This window comes from Orcinus orca, chromosome 15 (genome assembly GCF_937001465.1).
Source record: "Orcinus orca chromosome 15, mOrcOrc1.1, whole genome shotgun sequence".
NCBI classification, from domain to species: Eukaryota; Metazoa; Chordata; class Mammalia; order Artiodactyla; family Delphinidae; genus Orcinus; species Orcinus orca.
This window is the reverse complement of record NC_064573.1, coordinates 63,891,665-63,908,490: the sequence shown is the minus strand read 5'-3', so window position 1 is coordinate 63,908,490 and position 16,826 is coordinate 63,891,665. Positions and strand designations below refer to the sequence as shown.

The 16,826-nt window shown below is 44.2% G+C and overlaps 1 protein-coding gene across 3 annotated transcripts in view; it reads left to right on the top strand.

The window, feature by feature from the left end:
- Window positions 1-5,951: 5,951 nt before the first annotated feature.
- MAPK1 (mitogen-activated protein kinase 1) overlaps window positions 5,952-16,826 on the top strand; it is a 100,277-nt gene continuing 89,402 nt past the window's right edge. For 2 of the 3 annotated variants that reach the window (XM_049698491.1, XM_049698492.1), the window contains exon 1: window positions 5,977-6,300. In XM_049698491.1, coding sequence (XP_049554448.1) covers window positions 6,185-6,300 — 116 coding nt within the window. In that variant the 5' untranslated portion in view covers window positions 5,977-6,184. Of the gene's footprint in view, window positions 6,301-16,826 lie in introns of all 3 variants that reach the window. The other variant, XM_049698493.1, reaches the window with a different exon arrangement.

Below are 16,826 nucleotides of genomic sequence, written 5' to 3'. Positions count from 1 at the left end.
TAATACTAAAATTGCCCTCCAAATTTTTAGTCGTAGCCATCTTATTGTCATGATTTTCTACAGTATGTTACTGCATCTGACCTGAACAATATATGCTTCTTTGAATTTATTAAAATGTTTTATGGTCCAGTGTAGGATACTTTTTATATTTTATGTAGGTGTAGAACTCAGTATGTGTTTTTATGCCTTATTATCCTGCTGTTCAACTCATCTTTATTCTTATTTTTGTTTATTTTATACATCACAGTCTGATAGTGGTGTGTAATTTATTTTACTATAACTGTGTTTCTATTAGTTGTATTGTATTTCTAAAGACCGTTTCCTGGTTTGTGTTGCTGTATAATTTGGTGCATTTGGTTTCACAATGACTTTTTATTCTGTGTATTTTTTGCACATCTTTTCTAATAACATTACATATTCAGAGTTTGTCCTTTGATCTGATCTGAGATTTTCATATTTTTATATAGGAATTTTAGCTATTTATGTGTTTCTTATTTATTTACATTTCCCTTATTTGCTACACTTAGTTTCACTTTCCATCGTCTAATTTTCTTGTATTTTGATGTTGTTTTTTAATGATTCCTTGCCATTTCTTTTTTATTTACAACGTGAAGAAAGTGTCTAGCATACTCCTGGTTACATACTCTTGATTTTTGCTGTATGAATTACCTTCTTCCTTTTATCTCTTGTAATAATTTATAAGGTAGACATACAGCATTTTACACTGAAAAAATATCTGAAATTATATATATATTTTTTGATGTGGACCATTTTTAAAGTCTTTATTGAATTTGTTACAGTATTGCTTCTGTTTTATGTTTTGGTTTTTTGGCCGTGAGGCATATGGGATCTTAGCTCCTCGACCAGGGATCGAAGCCGCACCCCCTGCCTTGGAAGGTGAAGTCTTAACCACTGGACCGGCAGGGAAGTTCTATAATTTTTTAAAATAACCTTTTTCCTCATTTTATGTAAAACAAAGACTTAGTACCTTGCTCTTTCTACCCTCTTTCTTCCTATCTGACTGCATTAATCTGAGGTTAAAACCCCCTATTTTATTTTATTTTAATTTTAATTTTATTTTTTTTTTTTCTTTTGCGGTACGCGGGCCTCTCACTGCTGTGGCCTCTCCCGTTGAGGAGCACAGGCTCTGGACGCACAGGCTCAGCGGCCATGGCTCACGGGCCCAGCCGCTCCGCGGCATGTGGGATCTTCCCGGACCGGGGTACGAACCCGCGCCCCCTGCATCGGCAGGCGGACTCTCAACCACTGTGCCACCAGGGAAGCCCAAACCCCCTATTTAAAAAAATCGCTCTTTCTCAATTTTTTTCCTTTTGCATTTTGTTTGTTACTATAGCAACAACAATTATTTCAGCTTATCAGCATCGGTCTCTACTGAGTGTTTTTATTCAGTTATCTCTCTATCTTTAGCTAGTTTCAAGGCTCATTGCCAGTTCTTTTCTCTTGTTTCATCATTCATGAGTTTCTGATTCATGTCCCGGTGATTTATTGTATGACTCTGAGCAATTTTTGCAAAAAAGGGAGTTAGTTGGGTCGTGTATTAGTCACAAACTCTTGTGGTTTCAAGTGACAGAATCCAAATTCAAATTGATTTCAGTTAAAAAAAAAGAGAATACATTGTCTCATGAACCTGTAAAGTCCAGGCTCAACTGAATACAGCCTCGAACTCTGTCATCAGGAAACTGTCTCCATCTCTGGACCCTGCTTTCCCCATCTCAGCTTCATTCTCCGAGGGCAGTTCTCACATGGTGGCATGTCTGGCCCCAGACTCGTACTCCCTGCCCTGGCACCCAGGCAGAAGGAGAGCACTCCTTTCCCAATTGTTTCTGCAGAAGTCTGGGCTGAGGGATTTCCCTGGCGGTCCAGTGGGTAAGACTCCACGCTTCCAATGCAGGGGGCCCGGGTTTGATCCCTAATCAGGGAACTAGATCCCGCATGCCGCAACTAAGAGCCTGCATGCTGCAACTAAGAGTCAGCATGCCACAACTAAAGTTCCCGCACATGGCAGCAAAGATCCCGCCTGCCACAACTAAGACCCGGCGCAGTCAAATAAATACATATATATTTTTAAAAGTCTGGGCTGGGCTTCCCTGGTGGCGCAGTGGTTAAGAATCCACCTGCCAGTGCAGGGGACATGGGTTCGAGTCCTGATCCGGGAAGATCCCACATGCCGCGGAACAACTAAGCCCGTGCGCCACAACTACTGAGCCTGTGCTCTAGAGCCCGTGAGCCACAACTACTGAGCCCGCATGTTGCAACTACTGAAGCCCATGAGCCCGTGCTCCGCAACAAGAGGAGCCACCACAATGAGAAGCCTGTGCACCGCAATGCAGAGCACCCCCAGCTTGCTGCAACTAGAGAAAGCCTGCGTGCAGCAACAGAGACCCAACACAGCCATAAATAAATAAATAAATAAAAGTCTGGGCTGAGTGTCAATGGCCTGGATCAGGTCTCATACCTATCCTTTAAACCAACGTCTACGACTCTGATTGTGGAGCCCTGGATCACATTCTTACTCTTGACTTGGGGGTGGGGCCAGCCCTGCAAACCACATAAGGGTGTAAAAGGGACAGTTCACCAAAAAAAAACCCGGATTGTTGCTACCAGAAGGAGAAGGGGTCAATGCTGGGTAGGCAAAAAATAACAGATATCCATTGTTTTCTAAGATTCTAGATCTGTGAACTGTCACCACTCTAGAGAGACAATAAGGAAGACATCCAGGTGGCCAGCTGGCCATCTAAGCAGGGTCTTAGGCTTAGATAGTGGTTTAGCATGGTCTCACAGTGTTCCAGTGCCTCGTTCTCAGGTTCTCAGGTCTGTGCTTCTGGAAATCTGTTGTTGTCAGTCTAGCTAGATGATTGTCCCCTATGGGCCTGTCTCACGCCAGCCTGACTCAGCAGAGACAGATGTATATCTAAATCCCATCTTAGAGGGAACAGTAATTGCCAAAGGACCTAAACAGGGCTGTCTCCTGGTCAGTGCATTTTCCCTGTCAAAAACCACAAATGAAGCCAAACTCTAATCATAAGGTAGCTTAGTGACCACAGAACCAATCAAGAGAAGTTCTCTGGAGAAAGGTTATTGGCCAGATGCATCATGCCATGATTATATGGTGACTTTAAATGTCCATAAACACTGGAAGAATGAAGAGAGGACATATTACAAGGCTGAAAGGTAGGAAAGAACTGAGAGCTGCCTGGTCCGGCTGGAGCACAGGGGAGGGCAGGTGAGGACGGCAGGTAATGTTGTGTGTCAATTATACCTCAACTTAAAAAAAGCGAATAAAACAGTGCTTTTCAAAGTTTAATATCCGTATGAACCACTGGGGAATCTTATTAAAATACAGACCCTGAATCAGTGGTCTGGGGCGGGGCCTGAGATGCTGCCTTCCAAACAAACCCCCACATGATGCTGATGCTGCTGGTCTGGAGACCACACTTTGAGCAGCAACAATTTCCAAAATATTAAGAAATAGAATTTATAGGTGTTTGTGAGGGTTGGATGGGAAGAGGGGTTGGGAGCAAGGAAAAATGCATTGTTAAGGACCATCCCCAAACTTCCAGCTTGAGTATCTGGGTGGTGATGCAATCCACGAGTACAAGACGAGGAACAGGTTTGCATGGGGTCGATAATAATGAGATAACATTTATTGGGTATATATTATGTGCCAGGTTCTTTACATATGCTGTCTTATTTATTCTGTACAATAGGGAGGTAGGTGCTATTATGATTTTCTTTTTTTTTTTTTTTGCTGTACGCGGGCCTCTCACTGTTGTGGCCTCTCCCGTTGCGGAGCACAGGCTCCAGATGCGCAGGCTCAGCGGCCATGGCTCACGGGCCCAGCCGCTCCATGGCATGTGGGATCTTCCCGGACCGGGGCACCAACCCATGTCCCCTGCATCGGCAGGCGGGCTCTCAACCACTGCGCCACCAGGGAAGCCCCCCTATTGTGATCTTTAAGAGTGAGGAAACTGAGGCCAAGGTCATACAGGTAGTAAGTGGAAGAGCCAAGATTCAAACTCTTTCTGGTAGTCTGAGGGCAGAACTCCTGCAGTTAACCATTGGCAGTTTGGAAATTGAAGTTGAAGCACCTGTAGGATGTCACAAGATGTCCGGGTGGACAAGCTGACCACATATTCTGACAGTTAAAGACCTGGGAGGAAGTGAGGCGTCAGTGGGAATTAAACCATGTAAGAACGGCGACAACCTACCCTCTCAGAGTGCTGCCAATCTTGTTCCATTTTCCTTTGGCATTTAATTATTACAGAGGAGGACTCTGAAGAAAACCACCTTTTAGCTTCTTAAATAAATAATCTTTCTTTTTTTTTTTCTGATTGGATACTGTGTTCTTTATCCCTGAAATTTAAGAACTTTTCCAGGTTATGTCTTGAAGTTGGTTTCTGCTTATTAATTTTTCTGGATTCAGAGAACTCACTCAATTTTCCACTTCTACCTCAGATCTTTTTAGACCTAAGGCAAGTTTTCTTTTACTATAATTTAAGTTATTGTCTCTAATTGATTTGCTCTGTCTTCTTTGGGGGGTGCCTATAGTTTGACTCTCCGTGGTATTCTCCTGTACATTTTTTTCTCTCTTAAAGAATTTCATCACTGACTTTTTCTTCTATACTGCTGATTTGCTCTTCTACATTGTTAAGTCTGCTTTTTAGTGCTCCAACCATTGCTTTTACTTTGGCTATCATGGTTTTAATTTCATGGAACTCTCCATTTATCTTGGCCTGTTCTTTAAAAGATGCAATGTCCTCTTTTAGTTGAGAGTAAGAATTAGGTGTTTTCTGGAACTGGGCTCTGCTTCATGGACTAAATATATTGCAAAGGAGTAATTTTTGGCTCTAGCACTTTATTTTTCTCATATGCCACATATTTCTCTCCCCAGAGGGTTAAATTTTTTTTTTTTCCTTATTCACCTTTGATATTGTCTAGTTGATCTTTGTTGTTGATGCCTGGACGTCCAGGCTTACAAGATCACAATGTTGGACAATCAGGATGCAGGGTTCCCCACCTTTACTCCCCATCCAGAGATGGCCCGGGTGTCGGTTCAGAAGCAGTGGTTAGATCATCTTCTGTCTCATTGTTAGCTATTCTTGGCATTCACTTGCTTCAAGATTCCGACTTTTATTTTTCAACCTCTGGTGTCTGTGACTATTTCTGAGGCTCAGGGTGTTTGTCTCATATTCTCTAGATCTTGATGCTTTGGACTTCAGTGTTTCTATCTTTGCGTTTCTATTTCAGTATGTCCTATGTCTGAGACGCTGTCCATCTGTACCAATCTGAGTCTCAGTCTCTGAATCTCAATGTTTTTTTCAGTGTCTCAGCCCCGTACTCCCGAACCCCTTACTGATCTTTATATTTCATCATAGCACTTATCACAACTCGAGTCTCTCTCCCTCCCTCCCTTCCTCGCGACCCATCCATCCATCGATCCACATCTCCTTCTGCTGGAATGTAACTCGTGGCAGAGTGGACGCACAGGATCAGGGTAACTTGTTGAACGAGCCTCTGTCTGATCAGCGGGTCCCGTCCTGGCCTCTCGTCTCGGCCTCCACCTCTAGGTTTCACACTTTCTCAGGATGCAAATGTCTTTCTCGGTCTCGGTCACCCTTCCAGTTTCTGTCCGTGTGTAGAGGACTCTAAGTCCGTGTGGGCCGCGGACTCGCACAGGCATGGCCAGGGCGCGCGGCAAGGTATGGTGGAGGTTCCTTTCCTAGGCCCCGCAGGCCCACGGCCTCAGCCTCCGCGTCCCCTGCGCTTAAGGGTCCGCCTCCCGCGAGTGCACGTGACCGCGTCCCGCAGAGCCGCCGCAGTGCCCCGCCCCGAGCGCGCGGCTTCCGCCGGCCGCGCAGCCCCGCCCCCGTGCGCGGGGAGCCAATCCGCGCGCACGTCTCCCGGCCCCGCCCGACGCCCTCATCGGCGCGCGCCCCTCCCTCCGCCTGCCGGCCCGCCCGTCAGTCAGTCAGGCAGGCAGTCGGTCCGAGCGGCTGGCTGCTCCTCGGCTCTCCCGAGCGGCGGCCTCCCTCTTTCCTCCCGGCCAGCGGCGGCGGCGGCTGCAGCGGCGGCGGCGCGGTCCCCCGGGAGGCGCGGCGTGGGCCGAGCGGCGGCCGCGGAGCGTCGAGCCCAGCGCGGCGTCTGCGGCGGCCCGGCAGCCAACATGGCGGCGGCGGCGGCGGGCGCGGGCCCCGAGATGGTCCGCGGGCAGGTGTTCGACGTGGGGCCGCGCTACACGAATCTCTCTTACATCGGCGAGGGCGCCTACGGCATGGTGTGGTGAGTGTCCGCGCCCCGCAGCTCGGCCGCCCCTGCCTGGGCCTGGCGGACGCAGCCGCGGTCTCGCCCGTGCTTTGGCCCGGCCCCGGCCCCGGCCCCCGACCTCGGCCTCCACCTGGGCTGCGCTGTCGTCCGCGAGCTGGGGGCCTCGGGCCGGGCCGGGCCGTCGGGCCTGGGCGTTGCTCCTCGCTGGGCCCGAGGGGCGGAGGCTGGGGCCGGGACCCCGGGACCGGCAGCGAGGCGCTCCCGCCCCCAGTGTGCGCACAGCGCGGCCTCGAATTCCTTCGGATGCTCGTCGCGGCGTGTGTGCACAGCTCCGAAATAATCATATGATTTTCCTCCCCTCGCCTGCGTTTTCCGCGAACGGCTTTCGTTAAGTGCCTTCCGTGGTGCCAGGCGGGCTCTCCTACGCAGGCTTTCTTTTCTTTTTTTTTTTTTTTAATTTTTTTAAACATCTTTATTGGAGCATAATTGCTTTACAATGGTATGTTAGTTTCAGCTTCACAACAAAATGAATCAGTTATATATATACATATGTTCCCATATCTCTTCCTGCTTGCGTCACCCTCCCTCCCACCCTCCCTATCCCACCCCTCCAGGCGGTCACAAAGCACCGAGCTGATCTCCCTGTGCTATGCGGCTGCTTCCCACTAGCTATCTACCTTACGTTTGGTAGTGTATACATGTCCATGCCTCTTTATTGCTTTGTCACCGTTTACCCTTCCCCCTCCCCATAGCCTCAAGTCCATTCTCTAGTAAGTCTGTGTCTTTATTCCTGTTTCACCCCTAGGTTTTTCATGACATTTTTTTTTTCTTAAATTCCATATATATGTGTTAGCATACGGTATTTGTCTCTCTCTTTCTGACTTACTTCACTCTGTATGACAGACTCTAAGTCTATCCACCTCATTACAAATAGCTCAATTTCGTCTCTTTTTATGGCTGAGTAATATTCCATTGTATATATGTGCCACATCTTCTTTATCCATTCATCCGATGATGGACACTTAGGTTGTTTCCATCTCTGGGCTATTGTAAATAGAGCTGCAATGAACATTTTGGTACATGACTCTTTTTGAATTATGGTTTTCTCAGGGTATATGCCCAGTAGTGGGATTGCTGGGTCATATGGTAGTTCTATTTGTAGCTTTTTAAGGAACCTCCATACTGTTCTCCACAGTGGCTGTATCAATTTACATTCCCACCAACAGTGTAAGAGGGTTCCCTTTTCTCCACACCCTCTCCAGCATTTATTGTTTCTAGATTTTTTGATGATGGCCATTCTGACTGGTGTGAGATGATATCTCATTGTAGTTTTGATTTGCATTTCTCTAATGATTAGTGATGTTGAGCATTCTTTCATGTGTTTGTTGGCACTCTGTATATCTTCTTTGGAGAAATGTCTATTTAGGTCTTCTGCCCATTTTTGGATTGGGTTGTTTGTTCTTTTGTTATTAAGCTGCATGAGCTGCTTATAAATTTTGGAGATTAATCCTTTGTCAGTTGCTTCATTTGCAAATATTTTCTCCCATTCTGAGGGTTGTCTTTTGGTCGTCTTTATGGTTTCCTTTGCTGCGCAAAAGCTTTTAAGTTTCATTAGGTCCCATTTGTTTACTTTTGTTTTTATTTCCATTTCTCTAGGAGGTGGGTCAAAACGGATCTTGCTGTGATTTATGTCATAGAGTGTTCTGCCTATGTTTTCCTCTAAGAGTTTGATAGTTTCTGGCCTTACATTTAGGTCTTTAATCCATTTTGAGCTTATTTTTGTGTATGGTGTTAGGGAGTTGATCTAATTTCATTCTTTTACATGTAGCTGTCCAGTTTTCCCAGCACCACTTATTGAATAGGCTGTCCTTTCTCCACTGTACATTTCTGCCTCCTTTGTCAAAGATAAGGTGACCATATGTGCGTGGGTTTATCTCTGGGCTTTCTATCCTGTTCCATTGATCTATATTTCTGTTTCTGTGCCAGTACCATACTGTCTTGATTACTGTAGCTTTGTAGTATAGTCTGAAGTCAGGAAGCCTGATTCCTCCAGCTCCATTTTTCGTTCTCAAGATTGCTTTGGCTATTCGGGGTCTTTTGTGTTTCCATACAAATTGTGAGATTTTTTGTTCTAGTTCTGTGAAAAATGCCAGTGGTAGTTTCATAGGGATTGCATTGAATCTGTAGATTGCTTTGGGTAGTAGAGTCATTTTCACAATGTTGATTCTTCCAATCCAAGAACATGGTATATCTCTCCATCTATTTGTATCATTTTTAATTTCTTTCATCAGTGTCTTATAATTTTCTGCATACAGGTCTTTTGTCTCCTTAGGTAGGTTTATTCCTAGGTATTTTATTCTTTTTGTTGCAATGGTAAATGGGAGTGTTTTCTTGATTTCACTTTCAGATTTTTCATCATTAGTGTATAGGAATGCCAGAGATTTCTGTGCATTAATTTTGTATCCTGCTACTTTACCAAATTCATTGATTAGCTCTAGTAGTTTTCTGGTAGCATCTTTAGGATTCTGTATGTATAGTATCATGTCATCTGCAAACAGTGACAGCTTTACTTCTTCTTTTCCGATTTGGATTCCTTTTATTTCCTTTTCTTCTCTGATTGCTGTGGCTAAAACTTCCAAAACTATGTTGAATAAGAGTGGTGAGAGTGGGCAACCTTGTCTTGTTCCTGATCTTAGTGGAAATGCTTTCAGTTTTTCACCATTGAGGACGATGTTGGCTGTGGGTTTGTCATATATGGCCTTTATTATGTTGAGGAAAGTTCCCTCTATGCCTACTTTCTGCAGGGTTTTTATCATAAATGGGTGTTGAATTTTGTCAAAAGCTTTCTCTGCATCTATTGAGATGATCATATGGTTTTTCTCCTTCAATTTGTTAATATGGTGTATCACGTTGATTGATTTGCGTATATTGAAGAATCCTTGCATTCCTGGAATAAACCCCACTTGATCATGGTGTATGATCCGTTTAATGTGCTGTTGGATTCTGTTTGCTAGTATTTTGTTGAGGATCTTTGCATCTATGTTCATCAGTGATATTGGCCTGTAGTTTTCTTTCTTTGTGACATCCGTGTCTGGTTTTGGTATCAGGGTGATGGTGGCCTCGTAGAATGAGTTGGGGAGTGTTCCTCCCTCTGCTATATTTTGGAAGAGTCTGAGAAGGATAGGTGATAGCTCTTCTCTAAATGTTTGATAGAATTCGCCTGTTAAGCCATCTGGTCCTGGGCTTTTGCTTGTTGGAAGATTTTTAATCACAGTTTCAATTTCAGTGCTTGTGATTGGTCTGTTCATATTTTCTATTTCTTCCTGATTCAGTCTTGGCAGGTTGTGCCTTTCTAAGAATTTGTCCATTTCTTCCAGGTTGTCCATTTTATTGGCATAGAGTTGCTTGTAGTAATCTCTCATGATCTTTTGTATTTCTGCAGTGTCAGTTGTTACTTCTCCTTTTTCATTTCTAATTCTATTGATTTGAGTCTTCTCCCTTTTTTTCTTGATGAGTCTGGCTAATGGTTTATCAATTTTGTTTATCCTTTCAAAGAACCAGCTTTTAGTTTTATTGATCTTTGCTATCGTTTCCTTCATTTCTTTTTCATTTATTTCTGATCTGATTTTTATGATTTCTTTCCTCCTGCTAACTTTGGGGTTTTTTTGTTCTTTCTCTAATTGCTTTAGGTGCAAGGTTAGGTTGTTTATTCGAGATGTTTCCTGTTTCTTAAGGTAAGATTGTATTGCTATAAACTTCCCTCTTAGAACTGCTTTTGCTGCATCCCATAGATTTTGAGTCGTCGTGTCTCCATTGTCATTTGTTTCTAGGTATTTTTTGATTTCCCCTTTGATTTCTTCAGTGATCACTTCGTTATTAAGTAGTGTATTGTTTAGCCTCCATGTGTTTGTATTTTTTACAGATCTTCTCCTGTGATTGATATCGAGTCTCATAGCGTTGTGGTCGGAAAAGATACTTGATACAATTTCAATTTTCTTAAATTTACCAAGGCTTGATTTGTGACCCAAGATATGATCTATCCTGGAGAATGTTCCATGAGCACTTGAGAAAAATGTGTATTCTGTTGTTTTTGGATGGAATGTCCTATAAATATCAATTAACTCCATCTCATTTAATGTATCATTTAAAGCTTGTGTTTCCTTATTTATTTTCATTTTGGATGATCTGTCCATTGGTGAAAGTGGGGTGTTAAAGTCCCCTACTATGAATGTGTTACTGTCGATTTCCCCTTTTATGGTTGTCAGTATTTGCCTTATGTATTGAGGTGCACCTATGTTGGGTGCATAAATATTTACAATTGTTATATCTTCCTCTTGGATCGATCCCTTGATCATTATGTAGTGTCCTTCTTTGTCTCTTCTAATAGTCTTTGTTTTAAAGTCTATTTTGTCTGATATGAGAATTGCTACTCCAGCTTTCTTTTGGTTTCCATTTGCATGAAATACCTTTTTCCATCCCCTTACTTTCAGTCTGTGTGTGTCTCTAGGTCTGAAGTGGGTCTCTTGTAGACAGCAAATATATGGGTCTTGTTTTTGTATCCATTCAGCCAATCTGTGTCTTTTGGTGGGAGCATTTAGTCCATTTACATTTAAGGTAATTATCGATATGTGTGTTCCCATTCCCATTTTCTTAATTGTTTTGGGTTTGTTATTGTAGGTCTTTTCCTTCTTTTGTGTTTCTTGCCTAGAGAAGTTCCTTTAGCAGTTGTTGGAGAGCTGGTTTGGTGGTGCTGAACTCTCTCAGCTTTTGCTTGTCTGTAAAGGTTTTAATTTCTCCATCAAATCTGAATGAGATCCTTGCTGGGTAGAGTAATCTTGGTTGCAGGTTTTTCTCCTTCAACACTTTCAATATGTCCTGCCACTCCCTTCTGGCTTGCAGAGTTTCTGCTGAAAGATCAGCTGTTAACCTTATGGGGATTCCTTTGTGTGTTATTTGTTGTTTTTCCCTTGCTGCTTTTAATATGTTTTCTTTGTATTTAATTTTTGACAGTTTGATTAATATGTGTCTTGGCGTATTTCTCCTTGGATTTATCCTGTATGGGACTCTCTGTGCTTCCTGGACTTGATTAACTATTTCCTTTCCCATATTAGGGAAGTTTTCAACTATAATCTCTTCAAATATTTTCTCAGTCCCTTTCTTTTTCTCTTCTTCTTCTGGAACCCCTATAATTCGAATGTTGGTACGTTTAATGTTGTCCCAGAGGTCTCTGAGACTGTCCTCAGTTCTTTTCATTCTTTTTTCTTTATTCTGCTCTGCAGTAGTTATTTCCACTATTTTATCTTCCAGGTCACTTATCCGTTCTTCTGCCTCAGTTATTCTGCTATTGATCCCATCTAGAGTACTTTTAATTTCATTTATTGTGTTGTTCATCGTTGCTTGTTTCATCTTTAGTTCTTCTAGGTCCTTGTTAACTGATTCTTGCATTTTGTCCATTCTATTGTCCATTCTATCTCCAAGATTTCGGATCAACCTTACTATCATTATTCTGAATTCTTTTTCAGGTAGACTGCCTATTTCCTCTTCATTTGTTAGGTCTGATGGGTTTTTATCTTGCTCCTTCATCTGCGGTGTGTTTTTCTGTCTTTTCATTTTGCTTATCTTACTGTGTTTGGGGTCTCCTTTTTTGCAGGCTGAAGGTTCGTAGTTCCTGTTGTTTTTTGTGTCTGTCCCCAGTGGCTAAGGTTGGTTCAGTGGGTTGTGTAGGCTTCCTGGTGGAGGGTACTAGTGCCTGTGTTCTGGTGGATGAGGCTAGATCTTGTCTTTCTGGTGGGCAGGTCCACGTCTGGTGGTGTGTTTTGGGGTGTCTGTAGACTTATTATGATTTTGGGCCGCCTCTCTGCTAATGGGTGGGGTTGTGTTCCTGTCTTGCTAGTTGTTTGGCATAGGATGTCCAGCACTGTAGCTTGCTGGTCGTTGAGTGAAGCTGGGTGCTGGCGTTGAGATGGAGATCTCTCGGAGATTTTTGCTGTTTGATATTATGTGCAGCTGGGAGGTCTCTTGTGGATCAGTGTCCTGAAGTTGGCTCTCCCACCTCAGAGGCACAGCACTGACTCCTGGCTGCAGCACCAAGCGCCTTTCATCCACAGGGCTCCTTAATTTGGGATGATTCGTTGTCTATTCAGGTATTCCACAGATGCAGGGTATATCAAGTTGATTGTGGAGCTTTAATCCGCTGCTTCTGAGGCTGCTGGGAGAGATTTCCCTTTCTCTTCTTTGTTCTCACAGTTCCCAGGGGCTCAGCTTTGGATTTAGCCCCGCCTGTGCGTGTAGGTCGCCGGAGGGCGTCTGTTCTTTGCTCAGACAGGACGGGGTTAAAGGAGCCGCTGATTCGGAGGCTCTGGCTCACTCAGGCCCGGGGGTAGGGAGGGGCACGGAGTGTGGGGCGGGCCTGCGGTGGCAGAGGCCGGGCGAGACGTTGCAGCCTGAGGCGCGCCTGTGCGTTCTCCCGGGGGAGTTGTCCCTGGATCCCGGGACCCTGGCAGTGGCGGGCTGCACAGGCTCCCCGGAAGGGCGTGTGGCTAGTGACCTGTGTTCGCACACAGGCCTCCCGGTGGCGGCAGCAGCGGCCCTAGCGTCTCATGTCTGTCTCTGGGCTCCGCACTTTTAGCCGCGGCTCGCGCCCGTCCCTGGAGCTCTCTCAAGCAGCGTTCTTAATCCCCTCTCCTCGTGCACCAGGAAACAAAGAGGGACGTAAAAGTCTCTTGCCTCTCCGGCAGGTCCAGACTTCTCCCCGGACTCTCTCCCGGCCAGCCGCGGTGCACTAACGCCCTGCAGGCTGTGTTCACGCCGCCAACCTCAGTCCTCTCCCGGCGCTCCGACAAAAGCCGGAGCCTCAGCTCCCAGTCCCGCCCGCCCCGGCGGGCGAGCAGACAAGCCTCTCGGCTGGCGAGTTCCGGTCGGCCCGATCCTCTGCGCTGGAATCTGTCCGCTTTGCCCTCCGCACCCCTGTTGCTGTGCTCTCCTCCGCGGCTCCCAAGCTCCCCCACTCCGCCTCCCGAAGTCTCCACCCGCGAAGGGGCTTCCTAGTGTGTGGACACTTTTCCTCCTTCACAGCTCTCTCCCGCTGGTGCAGGACCCGTCCCTGTCCTTTTGTCTCTGTTTAGTTTTTTCTTTTGCCCTACCCAGGTACGTGGGGGGTTTCTTGCCTTTTGGGAGGTCTGAGGTCTTCTGCCAGCGTTCAGTAGATGCTCTGTAGGAGTTGTTCCACGCGTAGATGTATTTCTGGTGTATCTGTGGGGAGGAACGTGATCTCCGCGTCTTACTCTTCCGCCATCTTCCCGGAAGTCCGCAGGCTTTCTAAAAGGCGTTAGTGGCACCAGTGTTCGTTGTGGAATATTTCAATCTTGAAGTCTTCAAAGGGTTTTTAATACCGTACTGCTAGCGTTTCAGGAAGGATAAGCCAGTATTGCTCTTTTGGTTTATTAAGGAGTCATTTGGAGTTGGGCCTAATTTGACTTGTTTTTCTCTTGCCCCGCGTGGGCTCTCTTACCAGCATAAAGGCATCCAGACGTTTTAGCACAATTACTGTGAACTTTCTCTCTTAATGCTTTAGTGGTCAGTATGTGTGTAGCTCTAATGGCGTTCTTGCAGAATCACATTCAGGCTCTCTCGTCTCGATCCAGCTCACCGAAGCGTTTGTGGAATCGGGGTGACAGTCTTGTTTTTCATTAGAACCACCTAGCTGTCGTGTTTTGTGCTGGTGAAGACCTGTGCAAGTGTAGACTCCCTTACACCAAAATTTTCTCGTGAGTGTGTCTTTTCTGTTGAACGAAGGAAGCGAACTAATATTTATTGAACACTTCGTGGCAGGTACTGTGCTAGGTCCATTATCTCATTTGAACAAACAGCTGCAGGGAGGGGAACGCGGTGATGTCTTTCAGATGAGAAAGTATTTCGAGGTGAAACCAGTTCCTAAGGTCATACAACTAAAGAGGCATACTTGAGATTGTGGACTGAGATCCTGTTTCAGTTGCTGCAGTTCTTTTCATTACACCCCACTTTCCTTAAATAGTGTTATTAATCATATTAGAATTTTAGGATGTTTTACTCTTAGCATTTCTATTTCAGAAATGTATTCAAATTTGAATGATCATAATTTTAGAAATACCATAGAGGGCATGTTTTGCCAAGTGTTAGTTAAAGTTATTTTTTAAAAAAAGACTTTAATTGAATCTTGAATATTTTCATACTCTTTAGGAGCAAAATGTTTCACAGTGCACAACTGTGAAAATTAACATGAACTCAGAGGCTTAGGAGCCAAAAGAGAAATTAAATTAGGTCAGGCCTAAAAGAAATAAGGTCCTAGAATGTAACGGAGAGAAAGAACTGCCCGCAGCATCACTTCTGTTGCACCTGCTGGTAAGTATCCCAGTAAACATGTCTCTTTATGAGAGGTTCAGAATTGCCCATCACGTCCTTCAGTCCTTTAAAATATGTACTAAAAAAAACTAGTTTTATGACATTTCAGTTGCAAGGTTTTTTTTATTTCTTTTTAATCTGAAGCTGATTTAGATAATTTTCTGGTAATTTTCTGTCACTGCTGTAGGCTTATTTGACCTTCTCAGTCTCTGTCAGGTGAAATATCAAGTCCTCTTACTATGATGTTCTTTTCTTAAGTAAGATCCAAGTACAAATATTATTGGAATTAGAATCTGGGTCCAAATTATAGCTTTTTATCTTCAGGTTGATGATATTTATTTAATATAAGAATTTAATCTACGTCGTATGCTATTAGCATTTAGTAAATGTTGGTTAACAATGTTGAGTTTATGGAGGATTTCTTGATTGAAATGTTAATATTTGAATAGTGACATTTTTAAAAAATTAATGCTTCCAGAAGGATTTAAGGATTTTCAGGAAAAGAGGTTTTTCTTTTTTAATTTCCTGAATCAATTCATTAGGAATTTGCCTTTTTCTTGCAGAGTCCTTTCCTAATCATCAAGTGGAGGATATAAAGATGAAAAGTGGGGTTTGAATTGGGGCTTTAGGAGTGAGTGTGATTTTGATAGAAAGATAATAGGTGAAAGTGACAGTTTGAGCTGTGGAATCTAATCCTGGAAAAGTATTTAGGTGACAAACTTGTAGAGGACTCTAAAGGCAAAACTGAATTTGTTTGTATATTTGTGCAGTGGAGATGCATGAATGTTTTTGAAAAGAGGCAGGCACATGGTCAGTTTTGGAATTTGGTGGGACGATAGACCAACACTGGTGGAAATGACAGGAAAAAAAACAGGTGGGGAATCACCTAGGCTGTTGTAACCTTCTAGAGGTGAAGTAATATAGTGGGCATGGAAAATAGCAGATGGAGATGAGAGCCCTTATAAAGATAGAATCAGTAACAGGGGCTCTTGTCAGAAGAGTGATGGACTTCTAATCATGGCAAGTGTGGGATGAAGCAGAGGATGATGAGTGAGGTCTTAATGGGTAAGAGGTGAGAGAGGTGGGATTTGGATTTGAGAGGGATTTCCAGGCTTGATGATATGGCATGGACATGGCTGTTAATTCCAAGGCTTCTAGCGTGGGAGCCTGGGAGGATGGTGGTGCTGTTATAAGAGAAGGAATACCATATAGGCAGAGGAGGTTTGCTGAGGAGAAATAGTGAGTTCTGGTTTGGACTTGTTAAGTTTGTGATGCCTTTAGGCCTTTTAAGCTATATCCAGAAGGCATCTTGAAAATAAGAGGGAAGTAAAATCTGGAGATGAAAATTTGTGTAAGTGATAGTCTTGGGTGGAGGAGCACAGATTCTTTTTTTTTAATTAATTAATTTTTGGCTGTGTTGGGTCTTCGTTGCTGCGTGCAGGCTTTCTGTAGTTGCAGCGAGCTGGGGCTACTGTTCGTTGCGGGGCACGGACTTCTCATTGCAGTGGCTTCTCTTGTTGCGGAGCACGGGCTCTAGGCACACTGGCTTGAGTAGTTGCGGTGCATGGGCTTAGTTGCTCTGTGGCATGTGGGATCTTCCCAGACCAGGGTTCAAACCCGTGTCCCCTGCATTGGCAGGCGGATTCTTAACCACTGTGCCACTAGGGAAGTCCAGAGGACAGATTCGTACTTGAGGTCATTGGTTAGGTGAAATTGCATGCATATGTTCTGTATGTTTACCTTTTTAGTGAAACAATCCACAGCATTCATTAGATTTTCAAAGGGTCCATTATCCCAGAAAGGTTAAGAACCAGTGAGACAGAAGAGAAAGACCAAAGAGGTAGCTCTGGCAAACAAGTGCTTTTAATAGATGAGCAGAGGAAGAGGAAGCTCTGGACTGGTGAGATGTATAAGAATCAGGAAAGAAAAAAATAGTATGAAAGAGGAGAAATTGAAGCTCTTTGCTTGGTCATCTAATTAAGATAAGTATTTTGGATAAGTTCAGTTTGAAACACTTTCTAAAATGTGACTGAGAGGTCGTGGGGTCATCTCCATAGAGACACTAATTGAAGCCTTGAGAGTGGACAAGATGAGAAAAATGTGAGAGCTGAGCCAAAGGAATGCCTGACTTCAGGTGTCAATAGAGGGCAAGTTACAGAAGA